Source organism: Scyliorhinus torazame, chromosome 10, assembly GCF_047496885.1.
Source record: "Scyliorhinus torazame isolate Kashiwa2021f chromosome 10, sScyTor2.1, whole genome shotgun sequence".
NCBI classification, from domain to species: domain Eukaryota; kingdom Metazoa; phylum Chordata; class Chondrichthyes; order Carcharhiniformes; family Scyliorhinidae; genus Scyliorhinus; species Scyliorhinus torazame.
The window spans coordinates 87,171,808-87,193,039 of NC_092716.1; the positions used below are offsets into that span (position 1 = coordinate 87,171,808).

Here is a 21,232-nt window from a genome sequence, read left to right on the forward strand (position 1 = left end):
GCAAGATGGCGGCGCCCACGGGCCGCACGTGTTGTGAGTGGACGAAGATGGCAGCGCCCACGGGCCGCACGTGTTCTGAGGAGAGGAAGATGGGGGCGCCCACTGGCTGCACGTGGGAGCTGCCGGGACAATAGCGACGATTGAGTGGGCCTGGCACACTGCAGCGAAATGTTCCTTCTTGCCACAGGCCTTGCGCTCCGCGACGGACAGCACTGCCGGGGGTGTTTTGTCTGTCCGCTGAAGTAGCACTTGCGTCCCCCGGGGTTGGTTGGCTGCCATGCGGTGCAGGCATGGGGTTGGCTGAGGGCGGTCGCTGATGGGGTCCACGATGGGGTGGCCGCTGGCGGGATCCACGATGCACGGGGGGGGGTGGGGTGCGTGCGGTCGGGGGCATAAGCCTGTACGTTGCGTGAGGCGACCGTGAACGAGAGCGCTAGTTTCTTAGTCGCTGAGAGGTCAAGTGTGGTCCCTTCCAAGAGGCGCTGGCGGATGTAGTCAGACTCTATGCCCGTAACGATCGGGTCTCTCATTAGCAGGTTTGAATGTTCAGTGGCCGAAACGACCTGGCAATCACAGTCTCTCACCAGGGCGAACAGGGCATGCCAGAAATCTTCCACAGACTCACCGGGAAATTGGTGCCGCATGGATAGGAGGTGCCTGGAGTAGATCTTGTTGGTCTGCTGAGCGTAATTCTCCTTCAGTAGCACCATGACCTCTGCGTAGGTAGGCGCGTCCTGGACGAGGGGAAAAACGTTGGAGCTCAGCCGCGTGTACAGAATCTGGAGCTTCTGTGCTTCTGAGATTGGGTCTGGAGCAGACCCGATATATGTTTCAAAGCAAGCTAGCCAATGTTGGAAGTCCTTTTTGGCGTTGTCTGCTTGAGGATGCAGCTGCAGGCGATCGGCTTGATGCGGAGGTCCATCCCTGAAAAATCTCGGTGTAATAAATTGATGCACTATCAATTACGACGAGACGAGAGTAGAATGTAATCGAGGCTTTATTACACAGAGATGTGTGGCCTCCGACAGTAGCTTACGAAATGGCTGCTGTTCGGAGAGCACACACATTTATACTCCGCCGCCTGGGCGGAGCCAGCAGGCAGGGATCTACCCATGCTCTTGAACCAGATCATTCGCCTCCTTCAACGCCATAAAATAATGTTCTTTGCCCTTGAAAGTCACCCAAAGTTTGGCCGGGTACAACACCCCGAATCAGATGCTGCTCTAAAAGAATGCTGCCTTGGCCCTGCTGATATCGCCATTTGGTCAGGTCGGCCCCAATGACCAGCTAAATCCGAATCCGCTAACCCTCCCAACTTCAGTCTCACGTCGACTTAACCCACCTCAGAAGCCTCTCCTTTTCCTGAAACATATCAATGCCCGCGGCGGTTCCCCAGCTCTTGGCCTCTGTCGCAGTTCCCAGTGGGCCCGATCCACCTGGGGGGGGCACGATTCTTCTGCTGCCTGGACTGATTCTCCTGATCATCCACCTTTGCCTTCAATACCTTGCAGACCTCCCCAGCATCGCCAGCTCTGCCTCCAATGACGCGATCTGGTCAGATACCTCCATTTCCACATCTCGGATCGTCACACCTTGCGATTCCAAACGCTTCTCCATCGGTTCCAAAGTCCCGTGAAGAGGCGCTACTGCTCCCTTAATCGCCCTGGACCAGTCCTCTTGCATCTCTTGCCGATGGTGCCTAAACACCCCATTGATAAACTCCATTACTGCTCCACAGGAGGAGAGATTGTCCATGCTAAATTGTATAATTTTAAAGCGGGTTTTTGAACAGAGACACAAGGGACTGTTTGTGCACAGATCTTTAAAGGTGGAATGGCAGGTTAACAAAGCAATTGATAAGTATATGGGATTGTGGACTTTATAAATTGAGGCACAAATTCCATTGCCATTACTTCAAAGATGGGCTCCAGACTGGGGCTGTTTAGCACAGGGCTAAATCGCTGGCGTTGAAAGCAGACCAAGGCAGGCCAGCAGCACGGTTCAATTCCCATAACAGCCTCCCTGAACAGGCGCCAGAATGTGGTGACTAGGGGCTTTTCATAGTAACTTCATTGAAGCCTACTTGTGACAATAAGCGATTTTCATTTTCATTTCATTTTCGTTATCCACTATTTAATTTAATATTTTACAGCACCACGGTAGACGGCACAGTAGCACACTGGTTAGCACAGTTACTTCACAACTCCGGGGTCCCAGGTTTGAATCCCGGCTTGGGTCACTGTCTGTGCGGAGTCTGCACATTCTCCCTGTGTCTGCGTGAGTTTCCTCTGGGTGCTCCGGTTTCCTCCCACAGTCCAAAGGCGAGCTGTTAGGTGGATTGGCTACGCTAAACTGCCCTTCGTGTCCAAAAAGGTTATGGGGATAGGGTGGAGGTGTGGGCTTGGGTAGGGCCCTCTTTCCAAGGGCCGGTGCAAACTTGATGGGCCGAATTGCCTCCTTCTGCATTGCAAATTCTATGTCTAAATGAATCTGGATGTATCCAACAGCTTCAAAAGTAGCTATATAAAATGTTTTGTAGAAATTCCACAAAGTTTCTAGTTATACAATTGATATACCCAAGTAATTTGCATAGTTTTACAGCAAAGTTCAATAAAAATACAATATTTACATATCTTACCGTGTTAATTTATAAGCTGCTGCAAAACAATTCATCTGGCTTTAGTAAAGTGACACAACTTTGATATCTAAACTGACCATTGGCATTGATTACTACTGATTTTGTATTTCCATTGACCTTTAAGCATTACAATAGTCACACATCAGCCTGGGAACAAGATGACATCACACATTTCTGCCATTCACTGGCGTCAACTTCATAAACCTCAGATATCTTCTGAGAAAAATTCAATTATGTTTGATTCTTCAAAATGAGCTGGAAGCTCTTCATTCAGCTCCTTCATTATTCATTACTCGGACTTGTTTTTACAATGAATCTGACGGGTAGGTATTGATTGGGCTTCCAAACAGTCACTTACCTCTCGGAAGCTGGCTAATTAATTTCCAAGTTTCCAGATCACAGAAAAATATATTTAAATTAATTAATGTATGATGTACTGTGGTAGTTCCTTTTTCATAACCTACATGGTGCCATTTACATATTTTCCCAGAGATGGGCATTCTTTATTTTGACTTGCATACAATTATCAAAAGAAAACTTAAAATAATGCATAATTAAAAAGCAAACTGAGCTCCCTTTTTTTTGAGTATGTGTTATATGGGCAATACTGTAACATATAAAAGACCCAAGTTCAATCTGGGATTTGTGTTCAGCTACTAATCTAAGCCACAGGGTACCCTGAAAGTTCTACAATTAGCCTAGTGTCCTCAGGGAAGGGGGAGGGAATACATGGCAGCACTGACAAACCAACAAAGTTGACACTACACACACACGTGGATATCCAGCAAAATACTAACAGACTTGGCATTCCATGCTTGATAAGTTATCAACACTTCAAAATATCTGACAATATCCTCCAAATGTCTTAGGGATATATGAAGAAGTCTTCCACATAGAATTGGGCCGCATGAAGGGAGAAAAGCCACGACATACATCAATCTGGATTCAATACCCAAGTCATTCAGAGCCGGACCACTGCCGTAGGCGTTGCATCAGATGGTTGAAGCAGAGCTAAAGACTAAGACGTGCCGACAGTCCGTGTCCTTAGAACCATAGAATTACTAAAGTGCTCATCGAGTCTGCACCAACACTCTAAAAGAGCACCCTACTGAGGCCCATCCCCTGTAACCGCTGGTAATTTGCAGATCTTTGGGCACTATGGGGCAATTTAACATGGCCAAACCAACTAATCTGCGCATCTTTGGACTGCGGGTAGAAACTGGAGCACCCGAAGGAAACCTATGCAGACACGGGCAGCAAATGCAAACTCCACACAGTCACCCAACCCCGAAATTGAACCCGGGTCCCTGGTGCTGTGAGGCAGCAGTGCCAACCACTGTGACACCGTGCCTTAAACCTGTTCAGTCGGTAAGGATTTGTGGGGATGATTAGCTGACAATAAATCAAGCTGGCCAGGTCTATCGGTAGCCATATCTCCAAATCGAAGACCTCTACGCTAAGCTGACAGGGAACCCTCACCTATTCAAAATTCACACTCACACCTATCTGAAACTACAGTTGGATGAGGAGTCTCACACGTTTGCTACAATCAATACCCATAAAGGCCTCTTCAAGTATACCATACAGCCGTTCAGCATCGCTTCAGACTGCGTTATCTTCTAGCGCATAATGGAAAATCTCCTCCGGGGAATTCCCAAGGTGGTTTACCTTGACATAAGAACTAGGAGCAGGAGTAGGCCATCTGGCCCCTCGAGCCTGCTCCACCATTCAATGAGATCATGGCTGATCTTTTGTGGACTCAGCTCCACTTTCCAGCCCGAACACCATAACCCTTAATCCCTTTATTCTTCAAAAAACTATCTATCTTTATCTTAAAAACATTTAATGAAGGAGCCTCTACTGCTTCACTGGGCAAGGAATTCCATAGATTCACAACCCTTTGGGTGAAGAAGTCCCTGCTAAACTCAGTCCTAAATCTACTTCCCCTTATTTTGAGGCTATGCCCCCTAGTTCTGCTTTCACCCGCCAGTGGAAACAACCTGCCCGCATCTATCCTATCTATTCCCTTCATAATCTTATATGTTTCTATAAGATCCCCCCTCATCCTTCTAAATTCCAACGAGTACAGACCCAGTCTATTCAACCTCTCCTCGTAATCCAACCCCTTCAGCTCTGGGATTAACCTAGTGAATCTCCTCTGCACACCCTCCAGTGCCAGTACGTCCTTTCTCAAGTAAGGAGACCAAAACTGAACACAATACTCCAGGTGCGGCCTCACTAACACCTTATACAATTGCAGCATAACCTCCCTAGTCTTAAACTCCATCCCTCTAGCAATGAAGGACAAAATTCCATTTGCCTTCTTAATCACCTGTTGCACCTGAAAACCAACTTTCTGCGACTCATGCACTAGCACACCCAGGTCTCTCTGCACAGCAGCATGTTTTAATATTTCATCATTTAAATAATAATCCCTTTTTGCTGTTATTCCTACCAAAATGGATAACCTCACATTTGTCAACATTGTATTCCATCTGCCAGACCCTAGCCCATTCACTTAGCCTATCCAAATCCCTCTGCAGACTTCCAGTATCCTCTGCACTTTTTGCTTTACCACTTATCTTAGTGTCGTCTGCAAACTTGGACACATTGCCCTTGGTCCCCAACTCCAAATCATCTATGTAAATTGTGAACAGTTGTGGGCCCAACACTGATCCCTGAGGGACACCACTAGCTACTGATTGCCAACCAGAGAAACACCCATTAATCCCCACTCTTTGCTTTCTATTAATTAACCAATCCTCTATCCATGCTACTACTTTCCCCTTAATGCCATGCATCTTTATCTTATGCAACAACCTTTTGTGTGGCACCTTGTCAAAGGCTTTCTGGAAATCCAGATATACCACATCCATTGGCTCCCCGTTATTTACCACACTGTTAATGTCCTCAAAAAATTCCACTAAATTAGTTAGGCACGACCTGCCCTTTATGAACCCATGCTGCGTCTGTCCAATGGGACAATTTCCATCCAGATGTCTCGCTATTTCTTCCTTGATGATAGATTCCAGCATCTTCCCTACTACCGAAGTTAAGCTCACTGGCCTATAATTACCCACTTTCTGCCTACCTCCTTTTTTAAACAGTGGTGTCACGTTTGCTAATTTCCAATCTGCCGGGACCACCCCAGAGTCTAGTGAATTTTGGTAAATTATCACTAGAGCATTTGCAATTTCCCTAGCCATCTCTTTTAGCACTCTGGGATGCATTCCATCAGGGCCAGGAGACTTGTCTACCTTTAGCCCCATTAGCTTGCCCATCACTACCTCCTTGGTGATATCAATCCTGTCAAGGTCCTCATCTGTCATAGCCTCATTTCCATCAGTCACTGGCATTTTATTTGTGTCTTCCACTGTGAAGACCGACCCAAAAAACCTGTTCAGTTCCTCAGCCATTTCCTCATCTCCCATTATTAAATCTCCCTTCTCATCCTCTAAAGGACCAATATTTACCTTAGCCACTCTTTTTTGTTTTATGTATTTGTAGAAACTTTTACTATCTGTTTTTATATTCTGAGCAAGTTTACTCTCATAATCTATCTTACTCTTCTTTATAGCTTTTTTTAGTAGCTTTCTGTTGCCCCCTAAAGATTTCCCAGTCCTCTAGTCTCCCACTGATCTTTGCTACTTTGTATGTTTTTTCCTTCAATTTGATACTTTCCCTTATTTCCTTAGATATCCACGGTCGATTTTACCGTCCTTCCTTTTTGTTGGTATAAACCTTTGCCGGGCACTGTGAAAAATCACTTGGAAGGTTCTCCACTGTTCCTCAACTGTTTCACCATAAAGTCTTTGCTCCCAGTCTACCTTAGCTAGTTCTTCTCTCATCCCATTGTAATCTCCTTTGTTTAAGCACAAAACACTAGTGCTTGATTTTACCTGCTCACCCTCCATCTGTATTTTAAATTCCACCATATTGTGATCGCTCCTTCCGAGAGGATCCCTAACTATGAGATCCTGAATCAATCCTGTCTCATTACACAGGACCAGATCTAGGACCGCTTGTTCCCTCGTAGGTTCCATTACGAAGTCTTAGTCATTGGCACACCACCAGATGAACACGTGACCAGCCTAGAGAAAGTATTAAAGAGGTTTGTGATGCAGGGGTCTGCCTAAAACGCGCAAAATTTAATTTTCAGGCCTCAGAAGGGGCGTACCTAGGATTTTGCGTTGATGCGACAGGGTTGCACCCATTGGAAGAAATAGTCAAGGCGACACGAGATGTCCTTGCAGCCAAAAATGTCAGCAAGCTTAAGTTCTTCTTTGGTATGGTCAATTACTATGGACGGTTTATTTTGAATCTGTAATAACCTAAAGTAACCTGCACAGGACTCATCCAAATGGGGTTGATTGTTCCCCGTGCTCAATTGGACAGAGTTAACTCAGCACTAGCATAAAAAGCAGGCAGCTGCAGAGCCAGCTAAAAAGGAATGAGGACCCGGTGAAAGGTAACTGGGCCCTGTGCATGTGTGATGCTGTTGCTGAAATAAAGGACATTTAAGAAGCTTGTTGGACTCCCCTGGCTCTATCACAGAATCTAGCTACAATATTGCACCATTAGACCAGCTGTTATGGAAGAATCAACTGCGGCAATGGAGGGAGTCTCAAGAAGAAGCCTTTCGAGTTTTTAAGCAAGCATTATAGTCGTCAAACCTCTTGGTGCATTTTGATCCAAGGAAACCAATCGTGCTGACATGTGTCACGTCTCTTAACGGAATAGGGGTCTTTTTATTCCACAAAATGGTAGATGGTTCGGAACGCCCTATCGTCTTTGAGTTAAGGACACTTTCTGAAACAGAACAAAACTACGCCCAGATTGAGAAGGAAGGCTTAGTTGTTATATTCGGTGTGAAGAAATTCCACCTATGTGTAAGGTTGATGGTTCAACATAGTGACTGACCACAAGCCATTACTGGGCTTGTTAAGGGATGATAGGTCCATACCGCCCTTAGCTTCAGTGAGGGTACAATATTGGGTCGTGCTGTTGACTGCTTTCCAGCACCGGCCTGGGACACAAATTGCTAATGCAGATGCATTAAGTCCCCTGTCTCTACCAAAGAGAAATTTGTTACCCTTCACCCCTGGGAATAGCCAGGATGCCCGTGAACCAGTTTCCACATTGATTATGGTCGCCCTTTCCTGGGCAAGATGGTTTTGTTGCTGGTAGATGCACACTTGAAACAGCCATCAGTTCAAGGGATGAGGACCACTACATTGGCAGCCACAGTAGATGCCTTGCGCCGAGTGTTTGCCATTCATGTGCTTCCAAGTCAATTGTTTGGGACAATGGCACCCCTTCACTCGTGATGATTTGAGAGAGCAAACGACACGAGGGCAGCACCCTTACACCCAGCGTTGAACAGCCTGGCTGAAAGCCATTCAAACCTTTAAGAGTGCCACAAAAAAGTAATCTAATAAACCACTTTTCCAAAGGTTGGCTAATTTTTTGTTGCTGCTGTACAACTCAATCACTTATTCAACCATGAGGATTACACCGAGCTGTTCATGGGCCGTCAGTTTTGAACCCAATCCTGAATTTCCCAATTTGACAGGGAGGGTAGAGGCACATCAGGCCCAGAAGAGTCAGTGGTCAGAGCCAAGAGGTGACAGGTTGTTTCGGATGGGAGACCCAGTTTTGGTGTAAAATTGTGCTGCCGATTCGCTTTGGATAGAAGGACGGGTTGTAGCCCAGTTAGGGCTGCTATTCTATGTGGTTGGTATTAACAGACAGATCATCAAAACGTACGTCAACCACCTGAGGGGTCAAGGGATGGCGACCCTGATGTGGCACCTGAGGAGTCAAGGGGTGGCGACCCCTGATGTGGAATATACAAGTCCAGCGAGCATAGTGAATAGTCCTGTAACTCAGTTCAGCCAAGGGAAGCCAGGAATTTCTGCTTCTGTTCCACCTGCTGCATCTGTCAAGGCCAGTGAGGCTAGTCCGCCTGTCATCAAAGTGGGACTTCCTTAGGTGGCATCAACTGTGGATCACTCAATCACCAAAGAGAGTCCCAGGCCTGTGGCTGGGCTACAGAGGTCCAAGAGGACCCTGAGGAGTCCGGATTGACTGACATTTTGATGGACTCTCTTTCTTTGGTTCTCTGTCAACCATTGTAACTTTTATACATAGTTTTGTGATAGTGTGTCAAGGGACTGAAGGGTGGAGTGATGGGTGGGGCAGGCTCCACAGACAGCGTGACCAGGCCAATCGCACAAGAGCACACAAACCCAGTCCAGTTGGGAATTTGCGCCGGGCACTGTGGACCAGGGAACTGAAGCGTAAATACCTGTTACATAGTGTCTTGTGCCTGTTATCTAATTGCCTTCGCCTTTCATCAATAAACCCCTTTGTTTATTGCTGAAAGCCTCCAGTGTCTGTCTCGAGCCACCACAGTGACGTTATTAGGCAGTTTTACGATTTCATAAAAATGAGTGTTGGACTGCTTACCTCACCAGCAGCAGCCTGAAGCTAAGCTGTAGACAATGGGTGGGGAATGATAATTGGCTGACAGCACTGCTGTTTCTCTGGGCCATACATCAAGGATAGAAAATCAAGCAAGTTTCATCACATACACTTGCTAGGCCCCATCTAAGCCTGGAAAAGTTGATTGGAGCATATTGTAAGGGGTCTACTGTCTGCCTTAGACAACTGCATTAGATGGCTTACAACTGACATGGTCCAAATTGGATTAGATATCTTCCAGGTATTCTTGGAATGCAGGAAATTGGTCTCCGAAACTGGTCCTTGTTGTACCCCCATCACAGGGGCAACAAAGTTCAACTTCTACTCCGCAATCAGAGAGATAAACATTTTAATTGCCATTTCCTCCATATTGAAACACCATTGTAATGTTTTGGTAGTTGTCCCACTGACAATAATATTACTCAGTTAAACGGAACACAATTTATCTTAATCCTGGATGAAATTAGTACCCACCTGCCCTTAGCCTTGGTCTCTTGTAAGGGGGAATAGCTTCTGTGACCTTCTGTCTGGTTTCCAGTCCAACTGAACAATGGTTGCTGTCTGGAGGTACAATGTCTATCATTAAGTTCAGTGCTGCTCACTTCCAGCCCTTTAATGAATACCCCTGTGTTTCCACGCCTTGCAGGTTCACTAAATGTTCTTTGACATGAATTGTATCTGTGGGTATCACTGGGTGAAAGGTCAAAGCTCTGTGTTTTCCGTAATAGCTTTTTCAGATGTTGATTCTGGAAATCTGGTGTTGAGAGACATCTAGACTGTATGTGAGAAGAGTCAACATTACTGTCACAACTGGCTTCTTCATCAGAGATACTATGCAATCGTCTACATGTATCTGGTGTTGACGTATGAACAGAAGCACAAGCTTTTCCTGCTCCCTTTTGATCAAAGCCTTGGGAACAAGGGCTAGAGTTTTTGATGAGAATAGTTTCAGGTATAAAAACATCCTCATTATTTATAGTCCCGTAACAACTGCCTGATGGCTGTGGTGAGAATTTGTCTCTCTGCCACATACCACAATGTAATGATCTGTTGCCTGGAGAATAACCACCACTGTTTGAGCTTGCACACTGTAATCTTTGCTCCATTCCGCCTGAATGCCTCCTGTGTCCTATGTTAACAATTTCATTCCTCATACTATTAAAATCAGAAAGCCGGTGGTCTGATGGTAATGACTTTCTTGTTCGCAATGCAGCTTCCAGTTTCTTTGCAAAGATAAGCTTCGTCTCTTGGCATTTGGACCAAGCAAATTTCCACTGTTTTATTCCCTTCTCATTTCTTAATTCACATGCCAATTCCTTCATTTCTTGAAACTCGGTATCTGAAATTTCAGGATGCTGATGATGATGGTTTTCTAGATATTTCACAACTGAGCCACAGCGTTCTGGTGAACTGCAGTCATCCATGCTGATGTATGCAAGGTGCCGCATGCCTTCTAGGGCCCACTCATAAGCCTGTAACAAAGACAAAAGAGCTTAACAAACAAATATATATCATAAAAGTAATTTCTCAAGATTAAGGTTTGTATCGGTTTCGATCACTAAAAAAAGAGAAAGTAATACAAGCCCAAAATACATTTAGGATTGTTAAGGACTTCAAAAAATAAGCAAAATAAAATACTCACTAGGAGCTCAGTTAATGTTCAGACACAAAATAAACCCAGTGGCTATTTATTCAATACCCATGGTTCAAGGTTTTTTTAAAATATAGGATTCAGTATATACTGCAATGACTCAGATTTTTGTATATGTAGACACACAAATCTATTACACTAACAAACCACAACAAACAGTCTGTTTGTTCAGACAAAAGGTGTGAATGCTTTTCTCCTTTGGCAAACAGTTCTCAAAACAATTCTCAAAGTCTTGGGAGTTCCCTGAAACTCAAACACAACCTCTTCCAAGGGCAGATGTGAACCAACTGTGACATACCAGCTGTTTTACACTTGCTGTACTGAATTGCCAAAATAATTCAATTGTCTACAACAATCATTTATCATGCAATATATTTACACAGCAATAGTGCCAAACAAAAAGGCCTGACTCATGATAGTTTTGTCACTGGGTATATAAAAAACTATTTACAAACAATATTAATAGATAATATCCAACAAATCAGTATAGTTCAAGGAACAAATGCGACCTATTATACTCAATGTACATCAATAGCTAATCTCTGAGGTGTAATGTATCAACCCATTTTGGAAACCTTTGACGAAGAATACAACACATTCAATAACATTTTTTAGAAGACTAAAAAGGTGGATTCTTAACAGAACTTATGATTTCATTCATGTCTGAATCCAGTTGGGCAGCACGGTGGCGCAGTGGGTTAGCCCTGCTGCCTCAGGGCGCCGAGATTCCAGGTTCAATCCCGACTCTGGGTCACTGTCCGTGTGGAGTTTGCACATCCGCCCCATGTTTACGTGGGCTTTGCCCCCACAACCCAAAGATGCGCAGGGTAGGTGGATTGGCCATGCTAAATTGCCCCTTAATTGGAAAAAATGAATTGGGTACTCTAAATTTATTTTAAAAAAATGTCTGAATCCAGTTTATCCCGAAATTAAGAGTGCCTTCTTTCAGTGCTGGCTATTAAGGTTCCGATGTGACTTAAGACTCGATTGAGCTCACAAAAGACCAGAGCCTTTAACATAAAACAGCCATAATTTTGCATAAATTCATATTCAATTGTCAAAGACTGCTGTGGTGGTGGAAAGTAGACAAAACTAGGTTAGTGCAGTAAAATGTGTCTTTTGGATTGAGTCAAATCTTTGGACAGAATTGAAGGATGATCCAGGAATGATTAATACTTATATTAAACTGTAAAAGAAACCATTCCTTTCCTATTCACTGACATTTTCACCATGATCAGCACAAAAATTCAACAAAATCAAAATAAGAATGAGCCAAAACACATGATTCATGTATATTGATTTTTCTTTAAAGTTAAGAATTCCCTTGCTCACAAATTATAAAGCAAAAATTTCAGCTTTTCCTTCGGGATAAGGATCCCACTTAAAATGACTTTGTTTTGCTGCCTTCCTCTTTCTTTCTCCACAAACCGAGGATAAGCTTGCCTGTGCCCACACCAATATCACAGCTCAGCATGGAAGAAGCATAGTCATGGAATCAAACACATGGAGAAGGTTTTAATCAATGAAGTGGTACTAAATTGATCAGTTATTTTCATTGAATCATCTGATGTACAACAAAGTGTCCCAGTTCAAATTTACTCAGATTTAAAGGCATGATTCCACAAGTTTAGCTGAGCCATCTTTGGAAGGCAGACAGGCACTTCCCCATAGAAAAAAACCTGAAATGAATTCTGTTCCTGTGGATTTTGTAACAGCTGGACAAACATGGCACTAAAACTGGCCTGGGAACAACCTAGCTGAAGAATGGTGCGAGGCAGAGAAATAAAAGCATTAATTTTTATTTTTTTTGGGGGGGGGGGGGGGGTGAGGAGGAGAAAGTAGAAGCGCAGACAGCATTTCAAATTATTCAGAGATGAACCTGTAAAGAAAGATCATTGATTAAAAACCATGATGAACAACATGGTACTTCTAGAAACAATTACAAAGCATCTACAGAATTGAATTAGGCCTTTGGCTTTACTGATCTGTGTGAATGTTTGTAGTCTTCTTATTCCAATTATCTTTTCCCACCCTCCCCATATCCTTCTATTCTCTTACTCCTTGTGCATCTGAAATGCATTCATATTTTCTGCTTCATCCACTCCATGTGGCATAAGTTCCATGCTCTGTGTAAAGAAACCCTTCCTAAATGTTTTAACTTAAGTTAATGGCTATCCTTTATATATTTCTGCCATTTTCTGAACTCACCCACAAGTGAAAAGGTTTTGCAGATCCACTAAATATTAAAGTCCTTTGTCATGAGTTTTTGCATGATGATAACTGCAAGCAGGATTTAAAACCTTTCCAAGAAGGATTTATGTGACATGTTTTGTAGATTGTACAAATCCCCTGAAAGGTCACAATAGTTATCAAATGATTATTCTTTAGATCAGACAATAAAATTATTTTGTTATATTAAGTTGCTCGGTGTGTCCTTTCTGTAACAGCTACCAACTCAGAATTGGCAAAAGTAGCAATTATTAATCGGAACTCATTCTGAACCAATCCATGATGCAGTACAATTACGATGTTGGTGGTACGGAATATTGTGCCATATCATTAGCACCAGCTAATGAACAATGTTATTTCTGTTTATTAAGAATAAACCTATTTCGGGGCTTCCGGGTGCGGCAATGACCAGCTGAGTCGCACGTTTCAGCATCTCCCGTTGGAACGGACTTTTGGGCTCTTAATAGGAGCCCCAACGGCAATTTAAGCGGCTAGAAAACACTGTGCGGTAAACCAGAACGGAATCCCCCCGGACACGCATGGAAAAGGGAGAGGATAGCGGCCGGATTACGGAGGATCCTCTGGAGCAGCGGCAAGGAAGGGAAGCTCAAAGCAAGATGGCGTCGGAAGGTGGCCGTTTGTTATGGGGCCCGGAGCAACAAGAGTTCCTGCGGCGCAGTGTGGAAGAGCTGAAGAAGGAGTTGAAGAAGGAGCTGTTGGCCCCGATATTACAGGCGATTGAAGGGCGAAAGGAGGAGCAGAGGACCCAGGAGCTGGAGCTTCGGGTCGTGAAGGCAAAGACTGCTGAAAACGAGGATGAAATACAGGGCCTGGTGGTGAAGGCAGAAACGCACGAGGCGCAGCACAAAAGGTGTGTGGAGAGGTTGGAAGCACTGGAGAATAACTCGAGGAGGAAGAATTTAAGAATTCTGGGTCTTCCCGAAGGCGTAGAAGGGGCGGACGTCGGGACATATGTGAGCACGATGCTTCACTCGCTAATGGGATCGGAGGCCCCGACGGGCCCTTTGGAGGTGGAGGGAGCCTATCGAGTTCTGGCGCGAAGACCAAAGGCTGGAGAAATACCTCGAGCTATAGTGGTGAGGTTTCTCCGCTACAATGACAGAGAGACGGTCCTCAGATGGGCGAAGAAAACTCGGAGCTGTAGGTGGGAGAACGCGGTGATCCGCGTATACCAGGATTGGAGTGCGGAGGTGGCGAGAAGGAGGGCAAGTTTCAATCGGGCTAAGGCGGTGCTTCACAAAAAGGTTCAATTCGGAATGTTGCAACCGGCGAGACTGTGGGTCACACACCAAGGGAAGCACCACTACTTTGAGACGGCAAAAGAGGCGTGGACATTCATTGTGGACGAGAAGCTGGAATAGTCTGGCGAGAGAAAGAGCTTCTGGGACAAAGTGGTGGGGTGATTATGTGGGGCGAGGAAGGGGAAAGGGGGGGGGGGGGGATTTTTTAATTTGTTAATTCTGTGATCCTGTAACTTTTCTCTCTTCCCCATGTTGGGGTGGGGGGGGTATGAGGAACTGTGGGCGCCGGTGGGACGGAAAGGGGAAGGAGAAGGGAAATGAGCCATTAGGGGCGGGGCCGAGTGGGAAACGCGGGCTTTGTTCCCGCGCTATGGTAATTGTGGCGGGAACGGGGACACAGGAAGGAGGGGGCCTCGCACAGTGGGGGCCGAGGATAAGGGGGGGAAGCCGAGGTCAGACAGAGTTCACTGACTTCTGGGAGCAACATGGGGGGTGCAACTACGCTAGAGGGGGATCTAGCGGAGAGAGGGGGGGGTTAACTGGGTTGCTGCTGCTAAGGAGAAGGGGGAGCTGTTATGGGATGAGGTGGTCGAGGCGGGAGGGCACCGTCGGTGGGATATACGGGTACGTGGGAACCGGGTGAGGAGCTGGGTTAAAAAAGGGGATGGCTAGTCGACAAGGGGGGGGGGGGGGGGGGGGGGGGTAAAGAGCCCCCCAACCCGGCTGATCACGTGAGAGGGCTGAACGGGCTGATTAAAAGGGCACGGGTACTCGCACACCTAAAGAAATTAAGGGCAGATGTGGTTATGTTGCAGGAGGCGCACCTGAAACTGATAGACCAGGTCAGACTACGTAAAGGATGGGTGGGGCAGGTGTTTCATTCGGGTTTAGATGCAAAGAATAGGGGGGTGGCTATCTTAGTGGGGAAACGGGTTCTGTTTGAGGCAAAGACCATAGTGGCGGATAGTGGGGGTAGATATGTGATGGTGAGTGGCAGATTGCAAGGGGAGGCGGTGGTTCTGGTGAACGTATATGCCCCGAATTGGGATGATGCAAATTTTATGAGGCGTATGTTGGGACGTATCCCGGACCTGGAGGCGGGAAAGTTGGTAATGGGGGAAGACTTCAATGCGGTGCTTGATCCAGGGCTGGACCGGTCGAGGTCCAGGACCGGGAGGAGGCCGGCAGCGGCCAGGGTGCTCAAGGACTTCATGGAGCAGATGGGAGGGGTAGATCCCTGGAGATTTAGTAGGCCTAGGAGTAAGGAGTTCTCATTTTTCTCCCATGTTCACAAAGTATACTCACGGATAGACTTTTTTGTCTTGGGAAGGGCACTGATTCCGAAGGTGACAGGGACGGAGTATACGGCCATAGCCATTTCGGACCACGCTCCACATTGGGTAGACCTGGAGGTAGGAGAGGAAAAAGAACAGTACCCACTCTGGAGAATGGATATGGGCTTACTGGCGGATGAGGGGGTATGCCTAAGGGTGAGGGGGTGTATCGAAAGGTACTTGGAGCTTAATGACAACGGAGAGGTTCAGGTGGGAGTGGTCTGGGAGGCGTTGAAGGCGGTGGTCAGAGGGGAACTGATATCCATAAGGGCACATAAAGGGAAGCAAGAGGGTAAAGAAAGGGAGCGATTGTTGAAAGAATTTCTGAGGGTGGACCGGCAATATGCAGAAGTACCGGAGGAGGGACTGTACAGGGAAAGACAAAGGCTACATGTGGAATTTGACCTGCTGACCACGGGTAAGGCAGAGGCACAGTGCAGGAGGGCACTCGGAGTACAGTATGAGTATGGAGAGAAGGCGAGTCGGCTATTGGCCCACCGACTGAAGAAGAGGGGAGCAGCGAGGGAGATAGGTGGGGTGAGAGATGAGGAGGGAGAGATGGAACGGGGAGCGGAGAGAGTGAACGGGGTGTTCAAGGCATTCTATGAGAGGTTATACAAGGCTCAGCCCTCGGAAGGGAAGGAGGGAATGATGTGTTTCCTGGATCAGCTGGAATTCCCGAAGGTGGAGGAGCAGGAGAGAGCGGGACTGGGAGCACAGATTGAGATCGAGGAGGTGGTAAAGGGGATTGCGAGCTTGCAGGCGGGGAAGGCCCCGGGACTGGACGGATTCCCGGTGGAATTTTATAGGAAATATATGGACCTACTGGCCCCGCTTTTGACGAGAACCTTTAATGAGGCCAGGGAAAGGGGGAGGTTGCCCCCGACTATGTCGGAGGCGACGATATCGCTCCTTTTGAAGAAGGAAAAAGACCCGCTGCAGTGTGGGTCCTACAGGCCCATTTCCCTTTTAAACGTAGATGCTAAGCTCCTGGCCAAGGTGATGGCGACGAGGATAGAGGATTGTGTCCCGGGGGTGGTCCATGAGGATCAAACTGGGTTCGTTAAGGGGAGACAGCTGAACACGAACATACGGAGGCTGCTAGGGGTGATGATGATGCCCCCACCAGAGGGGGAGGCGGAGATAGTGGTGGCGATGGACGCCGAGAAAGCATTCGACAGAGTGGAGTGGGACTATCTGTGGGAAGTGCTGAGGAGATTTAGTTTTGGAGAAGGGTTTATTGGATGGGTACAGCTGCTGTATAGGGCCCCGGTGGCGAGTGTGGTCACGAACAGGCAGAGGTCTGACTACTTCCGTCTTTATAGAGGGACGAGGCAGGGGTGTTCCAAGTCTCCGCTATTGTTTGCATTGGCGATTGAGCCCCTGGCCATAGCACTGAGGGGCTCCAGGAAGTGGTGGGGAGTACTCAGGGGAGGAGAAGAACACCGGTATCATTGTATGCAGATGATTTATTGCTGTATGTTGCGGACCCAGTGGAGGGGATGCCTGAGATAATGCAGACACTCAGGGAGTTTGGGGAATTCTCGGGGTACAAATTGAATATGGGAAAGAGTGATGCATCCGGGGGAGCAGAGCAGGGGAATAGACGATTTACCGCTGAGGAAGGTAACAAGAGATTTCCGGTACTTAGGGATTCAGATAGCCTGGAGTTGGGGAACCTTACATAGGCTTAATTTAACACGATTGGTGGAACAGATGGAGGATTTTAAGAGATGGGACATGGTGCCCCTGTCACTGGTGGGTAGGGTGCAGGCGGTCAAAATGATAGTCCTCCCGAGATTCCTTTTTGTGTTTCAGTGCCTTCCGGTGATGGTCACGAAGGCTTTTTTCAAGAAAATCGAGAAAAGTGTCATGAGTTTTGTGTGGGCTAGGAAGACCCCGAGAGTGAGGAGGGGGTTCTTGCAGCGTAGTAGGGATAGGGGGACTACCGAGCCTAAGTGAATACTACTGGGCCGCCAATATCTCAATGGTGTGTAAGTGGATGGGAGAAGGGGAGGGAGCGGCGTGGAAGAGATTGGAGATGGCGTCCTGCAAAGGAACCAGCCTACAAGCACGGGCGATGGCGCCGTTGCCGTTCTCCCCGAAGAAATACACCACAAGTCCAGTGGTGGTGGCAACACTGAAAATTTGGGGGCAGTGGAGACGGCATAGGGGAAGGACTGGAGCCTCGGTGCGGTCCCCGATAAGAAATAATCATAGGTTTGTCCCGGGGAGAATAGATGGGGGATTTGGAGCATGGCAGAGCTGGGATTGTGCAACTGAGAGACCTGTTCTTAGACGGGACGTTTGCGAGTCTGGGAGCGCTGACGGAAAAATATGGGTTGCCCCAAGGGAATGCATTTCGGTATATGCAACTGAGGGCGTTTGCGAGGCAACAGGTGAGGGAATTTCCGCAGCTCCCGACGCAGGAGATTCAGGATAGAGTGATCTCAGGGACATGGGTGGGGGATGGTAGGGTGTCGGATATATACAGGGAAATGAGGGACGAGGGGGAGATCATGGCGGATGAGCTGAAGGGAAAATGGGAAGAAGAGCTGGGGGAAGAGATTGAGGAGGGGCTGTGGGCTGATGCCCTACGTAGGGTAAACTCGTCGTCCTCGTGCGCCAGGCTAAGCCTGATACAATTCAAGGTTTTGCACAGGGCGCATATGACTGGAGCAAGGCTCAGTACATTTTTCGGGGTAGAGGATAGGTGTGGAAGATGCTCGAGAAGCCCAGCAAACCACACCCACATGTTTTGGTCATGCCCGGCACTGCAGGGGTTCTGGGTGGGGGTGACAAAGGTGCTTTCGAAGGTGGTTGGGGTCTGGGTCGAGCCAGGCTGGGGGTTGGCTATATTTGGGGTTGCAGAAGAGCCGGGAGTGCAGGAGGCGAGAGAGGCTGATGTTTTGGCCTTTGCGTCCCTAGTAGCCCGGCAAAGGATATTGCTTATGTGGAAGGAAGCCAAACCCCCGAGCGTGGAGACCTAGATAAATGACATGGCAGGGTTTATAAAATTAGAACGGATAAAGTTCGCGCTAAGGGGTTCGGCTCAAGGGTTCACCAGGCGGTGGAAACCGTTCATTGACTACCTCGCAGAACGATAAAGGAAATGGGAAGGTGACAGCAGCAACCCAGGGGGGAGGGGGGGGGGGCTCGGGTGGGTCCTCAGGGGCGGTTTTTGTATAGATATTTGTACTTGGTCATGTATATTGGATTGTTTGATTTTATTATCTGGAGAGTTATTATTTTTGTTATGGCAGTTGCCATTTAGTTTATATATTATTTATTTACTTGTTAAAACGCTCACTGTTATTTATATTGGTTTATTGTTGTGTAAAGGGAAAACCTTTGTATTGTTTTGTTTGGCCGAAAAATTTGAATAAAATATATTTTAAAAAAAAGAATAAACCTATTTCACATTGTTCTTGATCACACCAATAGTGATATACATTCATATATATGGAAAGAACACTAAAAAGCAATGCTTAAAAATCACTTTGACATACCCAAGATGGTTTAACTTCATATTAAAAACATCTCGGACCTGATTTAATGGGAAAGAAACAGGGTCCCATTTTGGGTGCATTTAGCGGGTGTTTTCCGGCACTTGCAGTGCTGAGAATGACCCCGCTATTAAAAGGGACTCTTTGGGCCCTGCTGAAGCCGCATTTACTAATTTCCTGCACTAACGAGCTCAGCTCACCAGTGCAGGAAGAGCTAGGGGCAGGGCACTCCCGGGCCGACCCCCGGCACGGGCAAGATGCCACCTGGTCACTGCCAGCCTGACACCCTAGCAGAGCCCTGCTAGCCTGACACCCAGCAACCTGGCATTGCCAGAGTATCATTGTCAATGTGCCACCCTGCCCAGAGCCTGGCCACCCTGGGACCCCAGGTCATCTGGGAGATCCCTGCCCCACACAAGTGCTGGTATGCCTGGTCCACGTTTGTGAAGGCCAGTGCTAAACGGGGTCCGGACGGTGTTTCTGAGGTGAGGCCGTTCAACCCCGTGCCTTTGGTAACTCCGACATAGACACATTCAAGTGAGATAAACTACTCGCTTGAATATACAAATCTGGATCACGCCCATTGAGGGTGCGATCCAGATCGCCTTGAGAGATCTTGTTATATCAGTGCATTACTCTGGATCTCACCAAAGCCTTTTATAGTTGTAACAACCCTTCCTTCCCTTTACACTTATTCCTTTAGTGTTCAAGTAAAATGCTCTGTTTTTGAATGTTACCCAGAGTTTTGCCAGATAAAGCATCCCGAACCATGTTTTGTTTTTGAACAGGGCTGCCTTGGCTCCATTGAACTCGGCCCGTCGCTTGGCCAAGTCAGCCGCAATGTCCTGGTATATACGGACCGCTTGGCCCTCCCATTTACAGGACTTTGTGCTCCTCACCCAGTTGAAGTTCCACTCCTTGTCCTGGTATCTGTGGAGCTTTGCGATGATTGCTCTTGGTGGTTCCCTGATTTGGCCCTTTGCCCGAGTGATCGGTCTACTTCGGGAAGTTCGGGGAAGCTTTCGCCCCCGACTAATTTCCCCAGCATTCACGCTACATAGTCCGTTGAGTTTCTGCCCGCTGTGCCTTCGGGTAGTCCTGCGATCCTCAGATTCCAGCGGCGGGATCTATTTTCCTGGTCCTCGACCTGACCCTTGAGCGCTCCCTGGGCTGCCATTAACCTTGCCACCTCGGTTTCCAGTGCAGCGATCTGATCGCTCTGTCGGTTGTGTTGCTCTTATTAGCCTTAGTTTTATTAGCTCTAATTCTGTCACCTTTGCTCACGAGTCACCATGTATCTTTCTGATACCGCCACGTGGTTCAAGTTCAAGTTATGATTAATAATGCAGCACACTGCTTAGTAAGAATTAAATCAACGGTCATTTATTATATACAGCAATTAATACTTATACAATAATGCTACTTCTTGACTAATACCTGCAACTAACAGGCCAATACTTAACTTTAGGAATGGCCCACCAGGTCAGGGAAACAAATGTTTTTTCCGAATTGGTCCTGAGCCCGTGGGATTCAAAGGCTGATAAAGGTCGATGGTTAGGAGTGTCTATCGGGTAGCGATCGCTGGAGTCAAACTTACTGTTTCTTTGTCGAAGGTTCTTGCGAAGGTTGCGAGCAGGAAGAGAAGGGTCGATCTGAACTTGGCCCCTATTTTTATAGTTCCTAGGGGCTTCCCGCCTCTCGGGCGGACCTTGACACTGGCTCCAAGTGATTGGACTTGGTCCCAATCACTCGGTTCGATATGCTCCAATAATGGGGCATTCCTTGATCGGGGGGTGGTTGCCCACCTTTCTTTGTGTTAGCCTCTCTTGGTGCCGAGAGGTCTGGAGTAGCTTTACAAATGTTAATGTATAGCAATTGTTCCCGGGGATGGCTGTTTACTATGCAGATGGCTGGATTGTTGTGATGTTAATGGCTGCATGATTTGATCTGCCGAGCTTCCCCCAGAGGCGAATACACTGTTTTATCTGCAGCCGTCCGTTTGAGTCCTGTTGGCTGATTTTCCCATCAGCCTCTGCCATTCGCCATTTTGGATCGGGATTTGACCAATTTAATCGGGAAGCAGCCATTTTACGTGGCTACAGTTGAAGCTCTTTCCAGTTCTCTTCCTG

At 47.0% G+C, this 21,232-nt stretch overlaps 1 protein-coding gene across 5 annotated transcripts in view; it reads right to left on the minus strand.

Annotated features, from left to right (window-relative positions):
* Positions 1-21,232, minus strand: part of plekhg4 (pleckstrin homology domain containing, family G (with RhoGef domain) member 4) — a 371,163-nt gene that overhangs the window by 72,108 nt on the left and 277,823 nt on the right. For all 5 annotated transcript variants that reach the window (XM_072518380.1, XM_072518379.1, XM_072518378.1 and 2 more), the window contains one exon: positions 9,596-10,593. In XM_072518380.1, coding sequence (XP_072374481.1) covers positions 9,596-10,593 — 998 coding nt within the window. The remainder of the gene's footprint in view (positions 1-9,595; positions 10,594-21,232) is intronic.